The following is a 24,703-nucleotide window of genomic DNA, read 5'->3' on the forward strand; positions in this document are numbered from 1 at the left end:
TCCATCTGGAATAATGCCCCCCCTTACTCATTTTGGGGCAGTGCTGTTCATCTAGAGGCCATGGGGTCGATCTGGTGCTGTATATAATTATTATGGTTCCCGGCACTCATTACTGCCGCAATAATCTTCATAGTGATAATATGTGTAAATAATCTTCATAGTGATAATATGTGTAAAAGTGATAATTTGTGCTGGTGCTGTGCCTGGAAGCCTATAGTAGTAGTATAATAATCATAATAGCAATAGCACAGGGTATGGGTGGTAGCTGACCAATCAGGGGCTCCCATAACAGGCACTTATGCTATCAGGCGGCTTTTGCCAAGGAATGCTCATGCAAATCTCCAGTTCATCTTAAAATGATCGTTAATCATGATGTAGACTATAATGTTCTGAGACACTTACAGTTAGTTGTTTTTTGGCAGGGTTTTCTAATTGTTTTTTCAGCTTCTCGCTGCTTTCCAGAAAGCTGAATAATCAGTCTAGATTATTATTATTGTTTCACTTATCTTGCTGTTTAAACTCTTTTTTTTTTCTTTGGAGGCGGCTGTACACTGGCTAATAAAAGCTGCAGACTTGGCGCCTCCAGAGTCAGCAGCTGATTGGCTTGTGTATAGGTCCTCCTGGTGGCCTCCCTGACTAAGTTATGGGTAAAAATGGGCCAGCTATCTATAGGGCAGGTCAGAAACTCCAATCTAACAAGGACTGTGTTGGCGTATTGATGTGGTCCTCTCCACATCCACATCTGTAGTCTCACAGTATGATGTGATTGTTGACTTGGGAGCCAAGTGATCAAATCAGTCCAGTTTAGCCTGGAGCATAGGCGACCAAATCACACAGATACACTCATCTGGGAAATTCAACAAATGAGCAGAATATTAGGTGAATCCAGACTGTGATTTAGCACTCCGACTGGTTGCTAGGCTAAAGGGTGCTGCCCATCCCTGGCATCTGATTAATTGGCTCGGAGGCAGAAGAGACAAGCCGCCCTAGCAGAGAATGGCCACATTTTGTTCTTTATAGTGAAGAGGAAATGCAATTTCTCTTCACTACATTATCTGCAGCTATTGACATTGGCTGATCTGGCATAGGGAAACATACTGAAAAGTTTGTATGTATGGCCAACTTTAGTGAATCCCTAGCTAGCTAATAGAATTAATGGAATCCCCAAATACATTTTAAAAAAATATTTATAATTTGCAAATTCTATGAAATACCAATGTCTCAGAAAGAAATCGCCAGCGCTCGGTCTAACCCACACTGTAGCGTTGACCAGCTGCTAGAAACACACTATTGTGCCAGCGCTCGGTCTAACCCACAATCTGGAGTTGACCAGCTGCTATAAACGATAAAAAGCCATTAATTATACACAAAGAGAAAGAAACTTTGCCAGCGCTTAGTTTGCCTTTAAAAATAATTTTTACAAAAAATGAGGTGTTAGTACCACACTTTGGCCAAAATATGTAAGCTCACGTGCCACGTCAAGGCCCCTCATTGTACGTGAGTCCTACACTGTCTAATGACTTTGAGTCTGTGATGCAATTAAAATAGAGTCCCCCAGCAAACAATGTGACTGAGTAGTAAGACCTATTGCACCTACCTTTAGCTCAAAAAGGCTCTAGTGAAAAAGCGATTATAATGGCGGCAATAGGGCAGTCGGGAGCCGATGCGGTCCCCGATCCGGCTAAATTTTTTAACCTGCCCAATCAATATCTGGCCAATTTCAGGCCAGATATCAGTCGGGCATGCCCCTCGTTCCTGCCCCTACACGGGCCGATAAGCTGCCAAGTCGGTCCGAGGGAAAGATATCGGCAGCTACAATCGGCCCGTGTATGGGGACCTTTAGATGACATAGCATTAACTAAAACCCCTCTAATCTTGTATTCAATACCTGTTTTTTACACAATATGTCTCGTTTAAATTCAAGGTGAACAAGCCCTTTACACCTTCCCATTGCTCTGCAGAAAGCGCTTGCTTTGTTTAACTAATACACAATAACGCTATTATGACAGCTTTTTTCAAGTTTAAGATGTCCTTGCTTTCTGTCTTTCTGTGCATTTTGCTAATCTCAAAGACTTTACTGTCAGAGCCAAGCATCGTCTTGCATTGATGACCCTTTTGAAATGAAAGCCCCCCCGATGACTCTATTTATTGTTCTAAATCTCCTTTCAGGGCCCTGGCTGACATGAACAACGATGGGAGGATGGACCAACTGGAGTTCTCCATAGCTATGAAATTGATCAAGCTAAAACTACAAGGTTACCCGCTGCCCTCTGCTCTCCCTTCCAATATGTTGAAGCAACCAGTTGCCATGTCCGCTGCTGCCGCCGCTGCTGCCGCTGCGGGGTTTGGTTAGTATGCATTCATGTGTGTCTGTCTGGGGGGAAGCTGGCAAACCATTTTGGTATTAAAGAAAAATGAAGCAGTTAAGCTTTTATCCAAGGCATTGTGATAGGGTTGAAAACAAAAATTATTTCTATGGTAGCAGCCCATACAATATAGAACTTATTATTATTATTATTATTTGGTTGCTGCTGCCCTTAGGTTTTGGGGAATCTGCGCCGCTGCCTTATCTTCAGCCAACCCTGGAGGAACCTATAAATGCTAGCTGCAGATAGAGGGACTGGCAGAAGAGGAGGCAGAAAAGCAGAGCCCCCACAGTGGGAGATCAGTAAAAGAGAACACAACTGCTGAGATTCTACCCACTCACTGGCAACACAAACATTAGCAGACAGAAGGAGGGGGGCAGAAGTCTGAGAAAAGGGAGAGGAACAACCAGGCCCGGCACTATTTGTTTGTTTAGCATGTAGAGTGACTACAAGTCCCAGAATGCATCACTACTTTTTTTTTTGTAGTGGATATGGTGTTGGCATCCAGCTGGCATGGGGAAATTGCTCAACATAGGGGCAATGCAATATCTGACATAAATGGATTCCTCTTGGTTATATATCACCCAAGTGGTATTGTGTGCAAAGGAGAGGTGTCCTCTAATGTGCCATCTGGCAAAGCTGGAGCACTTCCATTTGTGGGGGCATGAAGATTAATTGTTCCGTACATAAAGGAAATGATTGTTTTATATAAAAAGTATAAATGGAAGGTGCAGCATTTGTTTCCAAGGAACGCTGCCTGACAAACTCACCCATAAACTCTGAAGCAATAGCGGCTGATTTGGAAATCACTCTGTGTGCCACCGCACTGTTTAGAAATTGAGGGTGTATTTTACTTTTAGCTAGTCATGTAGTTCAAACAAAAGCCAAGTGGGAATCTCTGTGTAGCTGGTTATCCCTGCTGTACTGTTTTTCTATATAAAACTGTACTAGGAGTTTTCTCTTTTTGTATTTTCAGGGATGAGTGGAATCAGTGGCATTCCTCCCCTAGCAGCTGTAGCCCCTGTGCCAATGCCATCCATCCCAGTAGTTGGAATGTCTCCTCCTCTTGTGTCCTCTGTCCCCACAGTGCCACCCTTGGCTAACGGAGCTCCTGCAGTAATACAGCCTCTTCCTGCTTTCGCTCACTCTGGTACGCCGCTTAGCACTCAAACCGACTGCTTCTGTCTTCCCCGGCACCATAATGTCAGCCCCCTGTCTCTCAGAAATAGCTCAGCTATGTAACAGGTTTTTTAGGGGAAGTACAGGGGTTTAAAAGGAAAAAAATCTGAATAGTTATGATTTTCTCTGCACTTTTCTGCATCTCCCGTTTGTCTCCATGCCAGGCTCAGGCCATTTCTAGAAGGTACTTGAAGGGGTTGTTCACCTTTAGATTAACTTTTAGCATCATGCAGAGAGTGCTATTCTGAGACTAGTTGCAGTTGTTCTTCATTTTTTATTGGTTTTTGAGTTACTCAGCTTTATATTCAGCAGCTCTCCAGTTTGGAATTTCAGCAGCTATTTGGTTGCTAGGGCCCAAATTACCTCAGCAACCAGGCACTGATTAAAATTACGGTTTGGAATACAAATAGGAGAGGGCCTTAATATAAAAATGAGTAATAAAAAGTAGCAATGACAGTAAAATTGTAGCTTTATAGAGCATTTGTCTGTTGGGGTAAGTGACTCCCATTTGAAAGCTGGAGAGAGTCAGAAGATTTCAAATAATTATACATATAAAACTTTAAAAAAAGAAAAATGAAGACCGATTGAAAAGTTGCTTAGAATTAGCCATTCTGTAACATACTAAAAGTTAATGTAAAAGTGGTGTTAATGTGGTGAATCTATTGGCAGTAAAATGCCAAAATGACTTTCCTTCTCCTTTAAACACTTAAATTGTTGGTGTCAGGGGAAGACACACAGAGCTACTAGTTGCTGCTACTTTTTCACGGCTACTAAACCCCAGAAAATCCCCTGCCATAGACAATACTGAGAATTGTCTCTGCTAAAACACATTATTAGTAAATGATCAGCATTGTCTGTTCCTGTAGCCATGACAAGTAGCTGCTACTAGTAGCTCTGTGTGTCTTCACCCTTACTGTTCCTTTAAACTCACAACCAAGACCCTCTCTCTCGACCTTCTGTATCTGTGTCAGCATTTGTATATAATTTGTATGAGCAAGAAAAGCATCACAGGTAGGGAGACCCTCTCCTTGTGCATGTAAATGAGAATATTCTAGTCCTACTTATGGTACCAAGGTTGTCAGTGTGCCTACATGTGTGCCGCCTACATGTGATGCCACTATCAGCTTGCAATGTGCCCCGCCTACATGTGATGCCACTATCAGCTTGCAATGTGCCCCGCCTACATGTAATGCCACTATCAGCTTGCAATGTGCCCCGCCTACATGTAATGCCACTATCAGCTTGCAATGTGCCCCGCCTACATGTGATGCCACTATCAGCTTGCAATGTGCCCCGCCTACATGTAATGCCACTATCAGCTTGCAATGTGCCCCGCCTACATGTAATGCCACTATCAGCTTGCAATGTGCCCCGCCTACATGTAATGCCACTATCAGCTTGCAATGTGCCCCGCCTACATGTAATGCCACTATCAGCTTGCAATAGGCAGTACTGGCTTTGTAAATAGCTTCTTGGTGCATTACCTGGCCACTTAGCCTGCGGTTACGTCTATTTGCTCAATCTGGCAACTGTTGTAGTTAAACAGCTTAGAAGGTATCTCAGGTTGCCTATGGCTATTGTACCTTCTCTGCACCCTGGATACTGTATTTTTCTGACACTGCAGCATTGCGAGCCTGCCAGTATTGTATATTTATTTGCTGGTGTACAGCGCTGCGGAATATGTTGGCGCTTTATAAATAAATGTTAATGTAATAATGGTGTAGTTTCTCCAGTCCTGGGTTATGTGTTGGTTCCGTGTGGGTAATTCTGCTCTGAGCAGCACTAGAAGTATTTCCTCCTTATTAACAGTTTCCAGAGCTGTGTTTGTTGTACTAATTACACGCTTGGCATCTGCCAGTTTGTTTATTGTGCTCCTCAGATGTGCACTAATATCATTTGGTGTTGTGCCAACAAGATGAAGTAAAAGGGAGCAGGCATGGCTGACTGATTAGCTCATGTCATTCCATGTTTTATTTGCATCAATGTGTGGTAAATTTGCTTTATATGAAAGGTAACAATACCTTTTTAAAGGGGAACTCCACCCAAACACAACTTGAGCTTTTTAAAAAGTAAACATAATTTCAAGCAACTTTGCAATATACAGCAATTAAATATGCCGCCTTTTCATGATTTTTAATGTAATACAGGTATGGGATCCATTATCCAGAAATCAGTTATCCAGAAAGATCCAAATTACGGAAAGCCCGTCTCCCATAGACTCCATTTTAATCAAATAATTCAGATTTTTAAAATTGATTTTCTTTTTCTCTGTAATAATAAAACAGAAGCTTGTATTTGCTCCCAACTAATATGTAATTAATCCTTATTGGATGCAAAATAATCCTATTGGGTTTAATTAATGTTTTTTTTTTTTTTTATAGACTTAAGATATGGAGATCCAAATTACAGAAAGACCCCCTATCTGGAATACCCTTGGTCCCGAGCATTCTGGATAACGGGTCCTATATCTGTAATATGGTTTGGAACAGTTCCCTAAAGGTGGCCATACACACACCGATAATATCGTACGAAACCTCGTTTCATACGATATTCGGTGCGTGTATGGTATGTCGGCGAGTCGACCAATATCGCAGGAAGCTGCTGATATCGGCCGACTCGCCGATCGGACCAGTTTGAAAATTTTGATCGGGCGCCATAGAAGGCACCTGACCAAAATCTCCCTTCAGCGCTGAATCGGCAGAAGGAGGTAGAAATCCTGTTGTTTCTACCTCCTTACCTGCCGATTCAGCCCTGAATGGTGTGTGGCGGATCTGACGATGTTTCGTGCGACCGATGGTATGGCCAGCTTAAGCCCCACCCCCTGTTCCCCTGCTGATCTGGCTGGCTGTTACAGTAGTCGACTGCCCTCAGCCTGCCTGCAGCCTGCATCCTCCCAATCCCAAAATTCCCTGCTGCACATGTGATGTCAATAAGGAAAGGCACATCCCAGTGCAATGCATTGTGGGTTATGTAGTTCCTGCATGCGGTCGGTAAGCTTTGGAGAAGTTGTTACTATTTGTAACATCAGTGTTTTAGTCCCTCCTCCCCTACCATGATTTCAAATGATGCAGAAATAAAAGAACTGTTTTGCAGCTGGATTTCAGCATATAAAAATTGCATTTATTCACATTTTTGAAGGAACAGATTACAGTGATAGGTATATCAGGGGTTTCTGTGTTTGTGTGTGGGGCTTTTCAACAAATTTTGGTTCAGATACTGGAGTTTCCCTTTAATGCTTTAACGATGGAAACGGACACTTTTCACTGCTGTTCCAGGGATCCCTTGGCACTGCCTGGGACCATTTGCTCAGTATAGTGAAATAACCAATCGGCGCACACGTGGTACTGTATCAGAAATGTCCCGTTACTGTGAGCGGCCCTGGGCTGAGTGATTAAGGAATGAAACCTGAGATCCAGCTGAGCTTGGGATTAGCGTCAGTAGTAGAGGAATGTTTTGACTGGACATTTTATTGACATAGTAGTGTTCCCAACCCCAGGATGACGGGTCGTGGGAAAGCTGAATGTTATACACAGACCTAAATACATTGGGACGACTGTGTGTGAGCTCAGAGCAAATACTCTTAAGAACTCTTTATACATTACCTTGACTTTTACGGTTTTACTATATGGCAGATTGAAGCTGTTTAATCATATTTTCAGCATTATTTTTTTTTTTTATTTGTTCTGTAGTGAAGCTTCTGGTGCTGCCGCGTTGCTAGGGTCAGTGACAGCAGCAACCAAAAAGCAGATTCATTGTGAGGCTGCTTTGTTATTGTTAATATACCATTAATATTTCTGCAGTTTCTGTTCAGGCGTCACCTAGTAAGATTTCATTCTCACATTTGGACAAATTCCTGGTTGCTAGGGAGTCTGCATCTAGCACCCAGAACTGCAGACCTGCACAGTAGTAATGACTGGGTTGGCTGATTTACGACCCACTCCCTGCCAGCTCAGCCCGATGTGCCTCATGATAGCGGCCTGCAGCAGCGGGTTACCTGCAAGAAAAGTGGGGGCCCTGTGGGTTGTGGGTTGGGTTGCAGTCTTATATCTATATTTTACTCCTTTCACAGAGTGGGTTGCCTGTAATTTAACTTTTAGTATGTTATAGAATGAACAATTCTAAGCAACTTCTCAACTGGTTTTCATTATTTATTTCTTATAGTGTTTGAATTACTTGCTGCCTTCTTCTGACTCGTTGCAGCTTTCAAATGGGGGTCACTGACCCCGGCAGCCAAAAACGATTGCGCTGTGAGGCTACAGTTTTATTGTTATTGTTACTTTTTAAAACTTTTTTTCTATTCAGCCCTCTCCTAGTCATATACCAGTCTCTCATTCAAGCCACTCCCTGGTTGCTAAGGTAATTTGGCCCTTAGTAACCAGATAGCTGTTATAACTCCAAACTGGAGAGTCGCTGAACAATTATTGAAATAACTTTAAAAAAAAAAAACTACAAGTAATAAAAAATGAAGACCAATTGCAAATTGTCTCGGAATATTACTCTCTACATCATTCTAAAAGTAAACTCAAAGGTGAACAACCCCTTTAAGTGTTTTATTTGTGCCCACTTCTGATGATGTTACTTACAGGTTTGCAGCAACAGCACTATTTAATGGAGGTCAGCGGGTTGTGGGTCGGGTCAGGTAGGAGGGGCTGGGCAGCAAGGTCAACATGATCAGAAGGGAACACCCCGGGTATTGTTTAACCTGTTTGCCAACCCTTCAGATCAGTAATTTTGTTGGCTGCAGCCTGCACAACCCACATACAACTAGACCTAATACACCAAAAAAAAAAAAAAAAAAAAAAAATATATATATATATATATATATATATATAATACAGAAACCACAAAAAATAGCTATAAAAGAGAATATTGCAGATTGCCCTTAGAATGTCAGTTTCTATATCAAACTAAAGCACATCTGCAAGACTCTATATAGTGTTATTGCTTCTGTTTGGCCAGCGGGGGGGCGCTATCTCCTTAGTGGGTGCATGGCATTTTATACATACATGCAGTATGGCAGCTTCTACAAGTGTCGGACTGAGATAGCAGGGGCCCACCAGAAAACCCTGGACACTGGGCCCACTCCCAAAACTTTAATTCCTCCTCTCTTCACTCAAACTCTTCATTATCCTAGTCTCTTTTCTCCACAGACTATACTCTATCCATCTATCAAGCTTCCATGGTCCCATACAGAAACATACAGAAATAGGGAATGACCATGAAATAGGCTAAATAGTTAGAAGCAAGATGGGCCACTGACACCTGGGCCCCCCCGGGAGTTTTCTTGGTATCCTGCTAGGTCATTCCGACACTGGCGCCTACCCATGAAGAACACCAGCATGGAGATCTGCTTCCCTTTGAAAAATAATATATGTTGAGCATTTATAGCTAATTATGTTTACTGAAAACCTGCCATGTTGTACTCGGCAAGTTCTTGAAAGGCATTTAAGTATTTAGCAATGCTCTTCTACAGGCATACCGAATACCATAGCTGTGCAAGCTCTCCTTCCCTCATTGTGCTGAAATTAATGTGCCCAAATAATATTTCCAAACTCTCTTATTGTATAAATAATGTTTGTTTTTGCAGCCACGTTGCCAAAGAGTTCTTCATTCGGCCGCTCAGGTGCCGGCTCCCAGATGAACACTAAACTTCAGAAAGCTCAGTCCTTTGATGTCCCAACGTAAGTGCCCTATTGCACTGTTGTCACTCCAGGGAGCTACGTTTTTGTGGATATGAACTGTATTTTTTGGCCAATAAATTATGCTGTCAATATGTGAAGAAAAAATGCTGCAGACTGCCAGTCCCACTTTTATTAAGTTGATCTGTTTTTAAAGGAGAAGGAAAGGCTAAGTCACTTGGGGGTGCTAAAATGTTAAGCACCCCCAAGTGACTTGAATCGCTTACCTCGTACCCCAGGCTGGTGCCCCTGTTAGGAGAAAACAGCACCAGCCCGGGGTACCTGGAGCGATGCGCTTTCTCCTTCCACCTTCGTTTCGCTAAGACTTACACGCAGGCGCATGGAGAAGGATCTAGGGGGTTTTTGTTGATAACAAGTTGTCTAATTCCAGGCAGTGTCATTCTGTGGCTACTAAAGCAAATAAAGTGCTGTCTTGTATAAAAAAGGGCATTGACTCAAGGGATGAGAACATAATTTTGCCCCTTTATAGGTCCCTGGTAAGGCCTCACCTTGAGTATGGGGGGCAGTTTTGGGCTCCAGTCCTTAAGAAGGATATTAATGAGCTGGAGAGAGTTCAGAGACGTGCAACTAAACTGGTAAAGGTCACCCCTTTAGATTAGAGGAACGGAGCTTCCATTTGAAGCAGTGTAGGGGGTTCCTCATGGTGAGGGCAGTGAGGTTGGGGAATGCCCTTCCTATAGATGGGGTAATGGCAGATTCTGTTAATGCTTTTAAGAGGGGCCTAGATGAGTTCTTGAACAAGCAGAATATCCAAGGCTATTGTGATACTAATATCTACAGTTAGTATTAGTGTTTGTATATATAGTTTATGTATGTGAGTGTATAGATTGGTAGGTGTGCTGGGTTTACTTGGATGGGTTGAACTTGATGGACACTGGTCTTTTTTCAACCCTATGTAGCTATGCATGCACAGTAGAGTGAAAAGCCGACTTCTCTGTTAAAGTTCCACTATTCACTCTACTGCGCATGCGTGCGCAAAGCAGCAAGAAGGAAGCACTGCAGCTACCCCGGGCTGGTGCTGTCACTTGGGGATGCCTAACATTTTGGCACCCCCAAGTGACTTTGCCTTTCCTTCTCCTTTAAAGAAATATTCTACCTTATTTTAGGAGTCAGCCTCAGCCATGTGTGGCCAGGTTCCTTCGAGCAAGTCCATCACGATACTAGCGGCCATGTTATGCTGACTGCTGCAAAGAACCTTTCTTAAAATTAAAATAATCAATAAGTAAAATGATTTTAAGAGAAAAGAATAGTTTTGTATATGACATTTTTTATTTTTCATCCTGCAGCCCCCCACCCCTGGCAGAATGGGCTGTACCACAGTCTTCAAGGTTGAAGTACAGACAGTTGTTCAACAGCCACGACAAAACCATGAGTGGGCATTTAACAGGTAAACGTTTGTGTTATGTTGCACAGACAATTTTAGTTGAAGGTAAACTCACCTGCAAGGTGGAGGCTGATAAACAAAGTAACATGCAGAAAAAGGCTCCTTAATACCCTATGGGCAGCAGTGAGGCTCACTACAGATTGTTTTGTTCAGTACTTGGAACATTCTGTAGGCTTTCAGAGAGAGCGTGCTAATCCTGTCACAAGGTGAGCCTCTAGGAAAGCAAGTTCTAATACGAGAGTGTGCCTTTGTGTAACATCCTTACGTTACACAAAAGCACACTCTCGAATTAGAACGTTCTTGTGCGCAAATGGCTCCATTGCCAGCGTTTTACCTTCTGCATGATTTCCAGCTCGGTGGGCAGCCAAAATGCCCTGTGTACTATTGCCCTTAAGGTGGAGGTAGCTGTGTGCTATTTCTCACACATCCTTAATATATTCATTACCTTTTTACAACACAGTCAAATCGATTTCCATTATGTGAAGTGACCCACAGAGGAGTTTACAGTCACCCTGGTTATCTATATTCAGAATGCCAGAGGGCTTCTTGCCGGTCACTGTTTTGGTATGCTGCCGTAGACACTGCTGGTAGTGTGGGTTTGTTATTGGCCCATAAAGACAGGCTCACTCCGGTGTATGATTTTCTTTTAGTCCCCCCCTTTTATTTAGTGCTCAGTATTTTTACATCAGCTTTCTAAAAATCTGTGTATGTGTATTACCATATACTCTGTTGAAAATCAGTATCTGAGTATTTTGTTTGCTTAGCTATAAATTAGTGATCCTAATGTGCTGAAACCAAACTTTTATTTCAGGTCCTCAAGCAAGAACTATTCTTATGCAGTCAAGTTTACCGCAGAGCCAGCTAGCTACGATATGGTAAGTGTGATGTGTACAAGCAACGTCTGTGGGCTTTTTGCCCCCTTTAAAGCAGCAAGGCTGTCTGATGTAATTCAAGACAAGATTTCAAGTGTTTACATCTCTCTCTTTATACCAATATTTACATTTCTCCCTTTGCATTTTATAGAAGACACATGCCACACATGGGTTTGAGTTAGGATAAGCAGAACGATTATCTGCAGGACCATTGGCCAGATTTTAGCTCATTCTGGACATATATCTAAAAAGGCAAAATGAAGTTACCCAGCAGATCAGCCCAGTCAGTGTGGGCTTGTAAAGTTTCACCCCAAACCATGATCTTCGATATTTACCCCACAACTAATCATACTGTATACTGTTTGGCAAATGACGGAATGATATAAGCTTCTGTGGCCTGTGTCAGAACATTTTCACAATAGAGATTTTGTTTCATTCCTGATCCTCTATCATCATGTTTGTTTCTGCAAATGTGATCCAGCCCCCAGAAACTTGGGTCTGTAGTGTGAGACTCACTCATGTAACATTTTTGTTTCAGGAACCTTTCAGACATTGACCTAGATGGAAAACTAACGGCCGAAGAATTTATTTTAGCTATGCACTTAATAGATGTGGCCATGTCTGGCCAGCCACTTCCTCCAGTTCTGCCTCCTGAGTATATTCCCCCATCTTTTAGGTAAGTGACATTTGTGAGGTTTCTGAATGTTTTTAAGGAGTGTCATTTAAGTGTGTAATGTGCTTTTTATGGTCTCTAGACTGTACAAAGGGTTCAGATATTTGTAGTATGAAATCAATGTTTTATTGTGATCTAGCCCTTAAGGTCTGTAGAACACAGGTCACCTCAGGGAAGCCCCTTCACACATATTAATATTTTGGGAGGGGGGGGTTAGGGGGTGTTAAAAAGAAAAGAGTACCTATAATGCCATGTGTTCGATAATATCGGCCTTTGTCCCATCACTTTAAATATGTGGGTTACTGGATGTTCAGTGTGTTCAGTACTGTTTATACTGTCAGTCCATTGGGGAAAAAATACTTTTGTACTTTATTAAAGATTAGAGCCTGTATTAACCTCATTTCAACTGTTTACACTTCAACTGTTGCAGACATAGTGCTACTTTGAGCTGTAAAACACGTCTGTAGAAGTGTGCAAATTATATGATCACAACCGGGCTAACTGCCTGCCTCTACTGGGTTAAATGTGCAGTGCATATTAAGAAGAGTAGTCCATTTTTTTTAAAGGATAGTTATCATTTAAGTATCAGCAGCAGTGATATGATGAAAATCTAAAGCTGGCCTGATTATGTCTGCCAACTCAGGCAAGCAAATAAGTAGGAAGATGCAGGGGTGCACGCAAATCCGTATTCGCCAGCACAGATTTGGAAGAGCAAAAAAAAAAAAAGAATGATGCAGCACTTACTTGATGTATCATAAGTGCGGATTTCTTGGGGAGAGTAAAACATTTTTGATCTTTTATAATCCATAAAGGGTACATTCACTTTTTTAATATAATTATTTATAATAATTAAAAAATTTAGACCCTCTATATATTTAATATGTTCTGACTGCTGGTTGGTAGTTTGGGGCATATATCCACTTGTAATTGTAAAGAAATCATTAAAGTTGTTTGAATCTGAATAAAAACTTTCACTGTTCTCCAGAAGAGTTCGATCGGGGAGCGGGTTATCGATTATGAGCTCGGTGTCTGTAGATCAGCGCTTACCGGAGGAACCAGCAGAAGAGGAGCCACAGAACACAGACAAAAGACTTCCAGGTAGTTCTTACTTGTTTTACTTCTAGGCCAGTGGTTTGCTGCTGTGCCATAATTGGGAGGGATAAATCAGGCTTATTTGATAATTTGGCACAAGAGCCCAGTATTTGCATTACTTGAGAGGCCTGTTGCCTTCTTTTTAACAGTGACATTTGAAGACAAGAAAAGGGAAAACTTTGAGCGAGGAAACCTGGAATTAGAAAAGAGGAGACAGGCACTTCTAGAGCAGCAGCGCAAAGAGCAGGAGAGGCTGGCACAGCTGGAAAGGGCAGAGCAGGAGAGAAAAGAACGAGAGCGGCAAGATCAAGAGCGCAAGCGGCAGCAAGAGCTGGAAAAACAGCTGGAGAAACAACGAGAGCTGGAGCGGCAACGGGAAGAGGAGCGCAGGAAAGAAATAGAAAGGCGAGAGGTAATTGATATTGAAGGGTAAGGGTGAAGACACATGGAACTACTAGTAGCAGCTACTTTGCACAGCTACTAAAACAGAAAATGCTGATCATTTACTGATAATTGTCTCTACATGTGTTTTAGCAGAGGCAATTCTCAGTATTGTCTATGGCAGGGGATTTTCTGGAGTTCAGGAGCCATGAAAAAGTAGCAGCTACTAGTAGCTCCATGTGTCTTCACCCTAAAGCATTCTAAGGACCGGGATGCAGTAATGCACTATGTTTCCTTAAATTCTGTGGGCCTTCTAAACCTCACTGGGGCACCATACCCTTGTGTATAGGCTTTATGAAAACATCCCTGGTTTCACACAGCTCACTTGTCATTATGTATCCTTTCCTGGTGTATTATTTCCCTACCTGGGTCTTCGTTGGCTTCAGGGGCAGAAAGGAATTAAAACATTGTTTTGGAGCCAACTGATAAAATGATTATTTTGTAAACATAATCTCTCAAATGCTTGTCAGAGCACCCCTCTAGCCAGGGAATTTACTTAATAAATGTATTGAATTTGACTTCATATTCTGATCATTGACAGGCAGCAAAGAGAGAACTTGAAAGGCAGAGGCAGTTGGAGTGGGAACGAAACCGGAGGCAAGAACTCCTTAATCAAAGGAACAGAGAGCAAGAGGACATTGTTGTCTTAAAAGCAAAGAAAAAGACTCTTGAGTTTGAGCTGGAAGCTCTAGTAAGTACATGTCATGCTAAGAGGCATTTCTGAGCTCCCGTCTGCCTGTCCCCATTTGTACCTGCTGAAGAGTCATACAGTGTTGCTTTGTAAAGGTGTGGCTGTGTATCCAGATATTGCTTTTATTGTTTTTACAGTGCTTGTTATAGTATGTTGCAACTGGCATGACTGAGGCAAGCCGTCATTTCTCAAGCAGCCTATTTCTCTTTACCTGTTTATCGACACGTGCAAATAAGTAGAGAATGGATGATCTATGGACGGAATAAACCATCTCTTGCTCCTTTATAGTCTCTTAAAAATATATTTTCCATCCAAAAATGGGTATATTTTTTTGTCAATGTATACACATAGTTCTTTCAACTGCTCATATATTGCATATATAATTTACTGAAAAGTTAGTTGCTATAGTCTTGGTTCAGTACCACCTCTTACCAGCTTTGCCCTGCAGCCAGTATGTTCCTATAGGGCTGCAAGAGAACAGTGCCAGCCTCTGATTTGTACAGGTATGGGATTTATGATCCGGAAACCTGTTATCCAAAAAGCTTCGACTTACAGGAAGGCCATCTCCCACAGACTCCAAATAATTCAAATTTTTAAAAACTATTTCCTTTCTCTGTAATAATAAAACAGTACCTCGTACTTGATCCCAACTAAGATATAATTACCCCTTATTGGGGGCAGAACAGCCCTATTAGGTTTATTTAATGGTTAAATGATTCCCTTCTCTCTGTAATAATAAAACAGTACCTCGTACTTGATCCTAACTAAGGTATAATTACCCCTTATTGGGGCAGAACAGCCCTATTGGGTTTATTTCATGGTTAAATGATTCCCTTTTCTCTGTAATAATAAAACAGTACTTGTACTTGATCCCAACTAAGATATAATTACCCCTTATTGGTATCAAAACAGTTATATTGGGTTTATTTAATGGTTAAACGATTTTCTAGTAGAATTGGGGTATGGAGCTCAAAATTATGGAAAGTTCCCTTATCCAGAGAACCCCAGGTCCCCAGCATTCTGGATAACTGGTCCCATACTTGTAATATATATAATGTGTGTATGTGTATATGTGTATATGTGTGTGTATATATATATAATACATACAAACACACAATTATAAAATATTATTCTTCCTTCTTTCCATCCTAGAGTCTTGAGTGACCATATATAAAATTAAATATATTAATATTTTGTTGTTTTCTGGTTTCACTTACTAATAGACAAAGATGTTTTTATTTCTCTTTTAAAGAATGATAAAAAGCACCAGCTGGAAGGGAAACTTCAGGATATCCGCTGTCGCCTCACTACTCAACGGCACGAAATAGAAAGCACTAACAAATCCAGGGAGCTTAGGATCGCAGAGATCACGCATTTACAGCAGCAGCTTCAGGTAAGCAACTCCTATTTTGAGTACAGGGGTGCAGAATATTTTTTTTTGGTAAAGGCTAGGAAATCCGTCATTTTTGGATTTGGCCAAGTAAGGGTTTGGGTAAATACTAAATGTATCTGTATCCTAATTTGCAAATTGAAAATCTACTTCTGTGAACGAAAACAGGTGCATTGAGTTGTCTAGAAAATCGCTAGGGTTCACTTTCTGTTTGCCGAACAAATCTGAATCCTGCAAAAAGTTCCCAAACACAATTCTGCATTTGGCACACTTTAAATCAGGACAGGGCTGCCACCAAAATGTTGTTTTGTTTATACTAATATGTATTTTCCCCTGTAATACCCATATACCCAAAGGGGAACGCCACCCAAACAAAACTTAAGCTTTTTGAAAGAAAACTTCATTCCAAGCAACTTTGCAATGCTGTCTGTAAGCTGTGGAGAAGTTGTTACAATGTGTAACATCAATGTTTTAGTCCCTTCTCCCCTGCCAGGATTTCAAATGATGCAGAAAGAGAAGAACTGTTTTGCAGCTGTATTTCAGCATATATGAAGGAACAGATTGCCGTAATAGGGATATTAGGGGTTTCTGTGTTGTGTGGGGCTCTTCAACAAATTTTGGTTCGGACGGTGTAGTTTCCCTTAATTCTCCAGATTGAGATATCAAATATAGGCCAAAAAGGTGAATACTGCCGACTGTGCCATAACTATATAATTGTTATAGGATTTCTCATGTCAGCGAGCTCTGTGCACCTTAGATATATAATAGCTGTCTTTCTGTCCTTCAGGAATCTCAGCAGCTGCTTGGAAAACTGATTCCTGAGAAACAGTCCCTTAACGATCAATTAAAGCAGGTTCAACAAAACAGTTTGCACAGTAAGTAAATCCATATGTGCTGGGCTTTCCATGTAATGCGGAATGCTTTGGCTTACAGTGCAGAAACAGACATCAAACACTTGTTTTACTCTGGTGGTGCCTCCAGACCTCAAACCTGTATGTAACCTGCATTTAAAGGCATACAAACACTTTTAAAGGGACACTGTCATGATTTCTACGGTGTTTTTTTTTTATACTTTTATTACACTGTAAATCATTCTACAATTTAAAGGAGAAGGAAAGGTAAAACCTCAATAAGCTTTATCAGAAAGGTCTATGTAAATACAGCCATAAGCACTCACAGAAACGCTGCACTGAGTTCTCTGTTAAAAGATTTGTTGTCTGTTTTTCTGTGCCAGAGACATGCAGCTCTCCTGCTCCCCCTCCTTCAAGAATGCTAAGAACTCACTCCCCCCCCCTTAGGAATGTGGATCTGAGCCAATCAGCGGGAAGCTGACTCATAGGGGCAGATTTACTAATCCACGAACGGACTGAAAGCATCCGAACGCGTTTTTTCGTAATTATCGGTATTTTTTGCGACTTTTTAGTCACCATTGCGACTTTTTTGTATGTCCCGCGATTTTTTAGTCGCCGTTACGACTTTATCGTATATTTTCCGCGACTTTTTCATTGCTCTCGTGAAAAAATCGGATTGGTTTTTCCGCCGTTTACAATTGCTCAATACGAAAAAATCGCGACAGCAATGAAAAAGTCATGCAAAATGCGATAAAGTCGTGACGGCGCCGAAAAAGTCGCAAAATTTTCGTTTCCAATCCGATTTTTTCCCCATTCGGGTTTTGGATTCATGGATTAGTAAATGTGCCCCTTAGTCTTACTAACTGAGCATGTTCACTTGGTCTGGGTGTCTGTGCAGGAGTGAGGCATTATGGGAACTCTCTTTACACAGCTCAGCGTTTTTTCTTTCTGTTTGGCTTCTGATCATCTGAACAGGAGAAATATGGGGAGACTTAAGGGCACTATTGAGGGAACTGAAGGTATGCCTGCAGCTTGAGATTAACTCTTTATTAGCCTTTCCTTCTCCTTTAAACATTTGTTTTCATACAAATGTTTTTTTTTTAATATTATCTTTTATAATAGTGGGTAGGCAGCCATCTTAGTTCTTTATGCATAATCCTGTGCTTGCAGAAACATGTTGCACAGCATTGAGTTTTTTGAGGCAACTATGTCTCGGCTATTCGTTTTTAATCTCTAGGACATATAAGGCAGCTCCCCTATTCTTCTGCTGGGTGCTATTCTAGCCACTAGGTAGCACGTGAATGCAAATTTAGCACTGCAGACAATTTTTGAGTATATTTCAAACTATGTCGTGATGTGTTGACACTAAATAAATACCTACACAATTGACTACACAAATAGCTACACAATTGACTGTTTTGTGAATTATCTCATGACAGTTCCTGCTTTCCTTAAAAAATGAATTGGAACCAAGCACCCCATTGGCTTGATTGTGCGCATATTCACCTTGTGTAGGACCCAACAGCCTGCAGTCTTGTTCTTTTGATTCTTAGCTGTCCTGCCCATTCCCTTAACAGGAGATTCCTTGCTGACACTAAAAAGGGCATTGGAAGCCAAGGAGATGGGCCGCCAGCAGCTCCGAGACCAGTTGGATGAAGTAGAAAAAGAAACACGAGCTAAGCTCCAGGAAATCGATGTGTTTAATAACCAATTAAAGGTATTTATATCATCCATCATGTTCTTTGACACGTCAAGAAACAACAAAAAAAAGCAGTGTCTGCGTTCTGCGCACAAGTAGGTTCTTGTTAATGCTCCCCTACATGTGCACTGGTTTCCATCTTGGTAATTACAAGTATATTAATAAAAATGTAGCTTCCTGCACAGCTTCTATATATGTCTGTTAGTAGTGCCTGCTATTGCAACTGTTACACAGGGTGAATGTAATCTGCTCAGTTTCTCAGCTTAATTGTTGTCTCGTTACTGTCTCATTCACTCAGACTGGCCCTATACAAAGGGCCCATTTAGTGCAAAGCACTCAGTGTTCTGGTTGTTCACTCACAGCATTGTTGTGCTGACATGATGCATTACATATTGCTAGACTGATAGGAAAACTTGGCCTAACATGAAAAGGTAAAAACCTTCTAAGAAACTCAGGCTGTATTCTCTGGCATGGGCCGTACCCTACATGTGACAGGCCGTACCTTTATACCAGAGTTATACACTGAAAGCAGATATCTTACTGTCCTGTAAATGGTCTCATTGGCACTCCGTCCTCTGCACCACATAATCCAATTGATAATAGTGATGAGAGACTAAATTGACAAATGCAGATTTACTGCTATAGTGCAACTTAATTGCAACCCACACAACAGTGTGACCTGACTATTGACACCATCACAAATAGCTTTCTGGGATTATTTTGCATTGTTGAAGCTGCTTTCCTCAAACCTTTTTAGTGATTTTGGGCAAAGATGAGCCAGGAATGTTAAAATTGTAGTGATAAGAGATTATTTGCCTGGCTCCTGTAATGCTGGATGTTCCCTCTCTCCTTCTAGGAACTGAGAGAATTGTACAACAGACAACAGCTCCAGAAACAGAAGGACTTTGAAGCCGAGAAGATCAAGCAGAAAGAGCTGGAACGGAAAACCAGTGAGCTGGACAAGATGAAAGAGGAGGACAAAAGGTGCTTCCTACCAGTGGCCTTTTCCTAGCAGCTTAGGAAAATGTCACCTTAAATAGGGGGTGTATTTACTCTGTGTTCAGATTTTCCCATGATCTATGTCTGTTTATTCTGTTTATTTTGTATTAATGCATTTGTAGCAATATTTTTCATAGAAAGGAAGCTTTCTTATTGCTTGTCTCCATGTTGGTTACACTGACAGAGATTGGAAAGCACCAGCAGAGATCCTAATTGCATGGAGTAAACTTTCCTATACATAAGCGTTATAAGCATGTCAATATACTCTTTCCCTATTGGCAGGCGGATGCTAGAGCAGGATAAGCTTTGGCAGGATCGTGTGAAGCAGGAAGAGGAACGTTACAAATTCCAAGATGAGGAGAAGCAGAAAAGGGAAGAATCCGCTCAACAATGTGAGGAAGAAAAGAAACCAGAGATCCAAGAGAAGCCCAACAAACTGTTCCACCTACCACCGGAGCCAGGAAAGCTAGGAGGGCATGTCCCCTGGATGAATACAGGTTGGTGTTTGTAGTTGAGCTGATTTCTTTCATTCTGAGCATAGTCTGCTGCATTCTGTGGTAAAAATGAAAGATGAAGCCCTTATGGCAGTGTTTTTTTAATAATAGTTCTAGCCCCAATTGAGATCATTTGGCCAGGTTCCACATAATACGGTTACATAAATAAAAATATTGGTATATTAGCCACTGAGCCACAGTTCCCACAATGCCTAGGGTACCAAGAATGTTCTTAACCCCAAATCTAAATTGTCCTTCAGTCTGGGTTTCCAGGTTTATCTGTGAACCAAACTGGCATTCACTCCAAATCTCACTCTAGCTGGCCCTTATGCTGCCCACCTCAGCCTCTGCTGGAGCTCAACATTGGGAAACCTCTTATGGCTTTCTTCTGTATTCATAATTAAACGTTTTAACCTCCATTGTTTGTTTTCAACACTCCCTTTGCTTCATTTGTCAGAAAATGCATATTAGAAATCTAGAAAATGTAGCAATTGGCAATTGAGCCTTCACGAAGCACACCCTTATATATACACCAACATGATTTTATGTGTAAAACACAGCTTCTTTGGGACATATATATTAATGTAGAAGCTGCTCCTGTGATTTTTTTCTCAGAGAAAGCACCGCTAACATTCAACCAGGGTGATGTTAAGGTTGTGTATTACCGGGCACTCTACCCTTTTGATGCTCGAAGTCATGATGAAATCACTATTCAGCCTGGGGACATTATTATGGTAAGTCATAGTAAATATTTTCTCTAAAAGCTAGTTAAAATAACCCATCCATCATCATGCCTGACAGTGGGCCAGTGAGCACAACATAAAGACAGGGCCTTCCAGCTGGTGAACTACATCTCCACGTAAGAGTACGTGAAATGTAATGGGATTAAAAGAATATAGTATAGGGAGCAATACAGAGGGAAATGAATAAAAAAAGTCAACCAGGAAACACTAACCAGCAACATGAAAAATATGTAGTGGAATATGGTGCCACAGATGAGTCATTAAGGTTTGATGGAAAACAGTTGCATGGGAAGCACAGTTGGAATGAAACTCAGGAGCCCAAACCTTATATATTATGTTCCCTTGTGTTCCAGTTTGTATCCTCTATGTGTTCCAGTTTCCTTTACAGTACAAAACATACTAAGAGGTTATTTGGGGCAGTAGGCGGTTAATGGGCTGGCAAAGCTTATATGTTATATACTTTGCAAATGTGGGCCCTACAGCTCAGTGGGGCCTTAACTGGCAGCCCCCCATGATTTTTCTTTAAGGAGCTCTTTTGTAAGGTACCATTAATAGTCTAGGTCAGTGCTGTCCAACTTCTGCGGTGCCGAGGGCCAGAATTTCTCGCGCATACATGGTGGAGGGCCGCTAATGGAAGCCACTTCCCCCTTTTAAACCACACCCACTTCAACCCACACCCATTTTATCACAATGGTGGTAGTGCAGCAAAAACCCAAATACTTGGTCCTCACTGCAGGGATATCAACCATCATTCATATGTGAAAGAATTAAATTATGTCATATTAAGACACACCCTAAAATCCATATGACTTCTCCTCCCCTGTGGATAGCACAGCAACCCCCAGTACATAATTACACACCTTAGGTGTGAACAACACAGGGGATTACATGATTAAACAATACAGAGGGGTTACAGCCTGAATCTGAGGTGAGAACCATGCAGGGGGGCAGTTAATCTCAGTACTGATACCATTTAAAGCTTATACAAGGGTAAACCATCAAAGCAGCCAGACAGGTGGGGGGCCACACAGAGGGGGGCCGCCAGTTGGACAGCACTGGTCTAGGTTATTAATTGCAAAATGAACAGCTGTGTGTTTAGAGGCCCTAAAACACAGAAGTCTTGTGTGTCATACAGTTGCCATTTTCTTTGTTTGTTGCCCCCATTAAGAGCCATTTGTTCTTTCTAAGTGTTTTGTGCTTCACTTGCTTTGCAATGGATATTTACAGGTGGATGAGAGCCAAACCGGAGAGCCTGGATGGCTGGGAGGTGAACTGAAGGGAAAAACTGGCTGGTTTCCTGCCAACTATGCAGAGAGAATGCCCGAGGGTGAATTCCCAAGCACAACTAAACAGGCAGCAGACACTACGGCCAAACCCACTGTCCATTTGGCACCTTCCACTCCCACACCTGCAGCTTTTACAGATAACTCTGCAAATTCCAACAACTGGGCAGACTTCAGCTCCACGTAAGTATCCATGTTACATAGTTACATAGGGTTGAAAAAAGACCATTGTCCATCAAGTTCAACCCATCCGAGTAAACCCAGCACACAACCTATACTTACCAATCTATACACTCACATACATAAACTATATATATACAACCAGTAATACTAACTGTAGATATTAGTATCACAATAGCCTTGGATATTCTGCTTGTTCAAAAACTCTCTAGTTCCTAAGGGGGGGTTCTGCAGCAGAAGGGCGAGTATGTAACCAGTACTTGCAAATAACCCTCATTTCTTTCTCTAGAATTGTATTATATTATAGAGAAATACGTATGCTAGACAGCTTTCTGTTATCGCTCTGCTCAGCATATAAACAGAATTAGGGGGATTCCATCTGCTGCTCTCATTAGTCGTTATCCTGTTAAAGAAACCTATAACACCAAAAAATGTAAGTGTTTTAATGTAATTAAAATAAAATGTACTGTTTCCCTGCACTGGTAAAAGTTGTGTGTTTGCTTCAAAAAAGACTACTATAGTTTATATAAATAAGGAAAAAGAAGAAAATCACAGGTTACATAGCAGATAACGGTAAAGCTCTGTGGAATACAATGGTGTTTTCAGAGCGTATCTGTTTTCTGCTATGCAACCTGTGTCATGTAGCCCTATTTCAATTTGAATAGCTACACAGCAGCTGTACTACTATATACCTATATATAGTAACGTTTCTAAAGCAAACGCACAACTTTTACCAGTACTGGGCAAATGTATCTTACATTCAAATTGCTTTGATACATTTTCAATTTTTTGGTGTAACGGTTCTATTGGGCACAAATTATGTTAAGCCTCTCCTCTATGGGCATAATGAAGATTGTGGAAAGACAGATGTGGCAGTCGGGCCTTTCACATTGTATCACCGCCTTTATAGGGAAACAGAATTGATTTACTTTAATGGATCAGTTGGTACTTTGCTTTGTTCTTACTTTCCCTTTTGTTTTAGGTGGCCAACCAATAACACTGATAAAGCAGAGACGGATAACTGGGATACATGGGGAGCTCAACCATCTCTGACTGTTCCTAGTGCCGGACAGCACAGGCAGCGCTCTGCTTTTACCCCAGCAACGGTTACTGGATCATCTCCATCTCCTGTACTTGGTCAGGTACGAGAATGATACAGTTTTTCTTTTCTTTTCCATCACAAATAAGAAAAAATGTAGCTGTGTACAATGTGCCCTCTAGTTCCTTCTCGGCTATATGCTCAATTATTTTGTGCACACATTTTAAACTTGTGCGGGGCCACATGTACCTGTGGTATCAAGCAGCTTTTGTTATAATGGTTGGGAGTCAAGATTTTCTCTATATCTCAGAATTAATTTAATATGTAGAATCCATTGAATATGGCAAGGTGTTTTGGGATGATATTTGATCATTCCAGGTCCTTGTGTATTATTTATATATGTTCTCTACCTAATATCTCCCCCAGGGTGAAAAAGTAGAAGGGCTTCAGGCACAAGCCTTGTATCCTTGGAGAGCAAAAAAGGACAACCACCTTAATTTTAACAAAAATGACATCATCACGGTTCTAGAGCAGCAGGATATGTGGTGGTTTGGGGAAGTTCAAGGTCAAAAGGGCTGGTTTCCCAAATCCTACGTAAAACTTATATCCGGGCCACTAAGGAAATCTACAAGGTAAGATTTATACTACATGAAACTATAAGCAGAGGACTTTTTTCTTTATACTACTTAAGGACTAGAGTAGGGCCGACTGACTCGGTGCCGCATAATGCCTCAACAGCTGCTCTGACCCTTTAGATGTTATCCATCTTTTTTTTGCTTAAAGGTGGCCATACACGGGCACCTTAGTTGGGCATATCAGGAGAAGAGCCACAACCTTACCAACAGGGTCGGACTGGGCCGCCGGGACACCGGGAAAAATCCCAGTGGGCCCCGGCTCTAGTGGGCCCCGGCCCTAGTGGGCCCCAGCGGCCCAGACCCGACCCTTGCAGGCGCTCCCCCTCCCGAACGCTCCACCCCTGACGAGTCAAATTTCTGCGCTCGGGGGAGGACGTCGGGTGGGGGCCCTGCAAGGGGGATTAAGGGGGCCCCTACAGGGGGGGGAGATTTGAGGACGCACCCGGATGAGTGCATCTGAAGGGCCCCTGGGATGGGAGCCCCGGTGGGCCCTTCACAGCCCAGTCCGACCCTGCTTACCAAACTAGCAGATCTTAAGGTGTTTCATCTTCAGGTTAACTTCTAGTGTGTTAGAGAATGCCCTGTTCTTAGAAACTTTTCAATTGGTCTTCATTTTTTTTACAGTTTTTTTTTTTTACTTATTTGCCTACATCTTCTGACTTTTTCCAGCTTTCAGCCAAAAAAACTATTGCTCCGCAATTCTTCAATTTTATTCTTATTTTTACTTTTTATTACTTATCTTTTTTATTTATGCCCTCTGCTACTGATATTCCCATGTCTCTTTCTAACCACTGCCTGGTTGCTAGGTTATATTGGACCCTAGCAACCAGATAGCTGCTGAAATTCCAAACTGGAGAGCTGCTGAATGGAAAGCGAAATCATTCAAAAACAATATAATAATAAATGAAGACTAAGAGCAAATTGCCTCAGAACAGCACTCTCCATCATACTAAAAGTTAATTTAAAGGTTAACAACCCCTTTAACGTGTATGG

General features: G+C 41.6%; 1 protein-coding gene across 5 annotated transcripts in view; it reads left to right on the forward strand.

Annotated features, from left to right (window-relative positions):
* The window catches only part of itsn1 (intersectin 1), an 82,708-nt gene that overhangs the window by 31,815 nt on the left and 26,190 nt on the right, over positions 1–24,703 (forward strand). For 2 of the 5 annotated variants that reach the window (XM_002939344.5, XM_004912130.4), the window contains exons 5-22: positions 2,170–2,348; positions 3,343–3,516; positions 9,133–9,226; positions 10,531–10,631; positions 11,440–11,503; positions 12,039–12,176; positions 13,159–13,271; positions 13,415–13,677; positions 14,248–14,397; positions 15,650–15,790; positions 16,575–16,662; positions 18,216–18,355; positions 19,194–19,321; positions 19,619–19,833; positions 20,446–20,564; positions 21,801–22,039; positions 23,019–23,178; positions 23,502–23,707. In XM_002939344.5, the coding sequence (XP_002939390.1) occupies positions 2,170–2,348; positions 3,343–3,516; positions 9,133–9,226; positions 10,531–10,631; positions 11,440–11,503; positions 12,039–12,176; positions 13,159–13,271; positions 13,415–13,677; positions 14,248–14,397; positions 15,650–15,790; positions 16,575–16,662; positions 18,216–18,355; positions 19,194–19,321; positions 19,619–19,833; positions 20,446–20,564; positions 21,801–22,039; positions 23,019–23,178; positions 23,502–23,707 (2,712 nt within the window). The remainder of the gene's footprint in view (positions 1–2,169; positions 2,349–3,342; positions 3,517–9,132; positions 9,227–10,530; positions 10,632–11,439; positions 11,504–12,038; positions 12,177–13,158; positions 13,272–13,414; positions 13,678–14,247; positions 14,398–15,649; positions 15,791–16,574; positions 16,663–18,215; positions 18,356–19,193; positions 19,322–19,618; positions 19,834–20,445; positions 20,565–21,800; positions 22,040–23,018; positions 23,179–23,501; positions 23,708–24,703) is intronic. The other 3 variants (XM_004912127.4, XM_004912128.4, XM_004912129.4) reach the window with 3 other exon arrangements.

The sequence above is a fragment of the Xenopus tropicalis genome, chromosome 2, assembly GCF_000004195.4.
Source record: "Xenopus tropicalis strain Nigerian chromosome 2, UCB_Xtro_10.0, whole genome shotgun sequence".
In the NCBI taxonomy this organism is placed as follows: Eukaryota; Metazoa; Chordata; class Amphibia; order Anura; family Pipidae; genus Xenopus; species Xenopus tropicalis.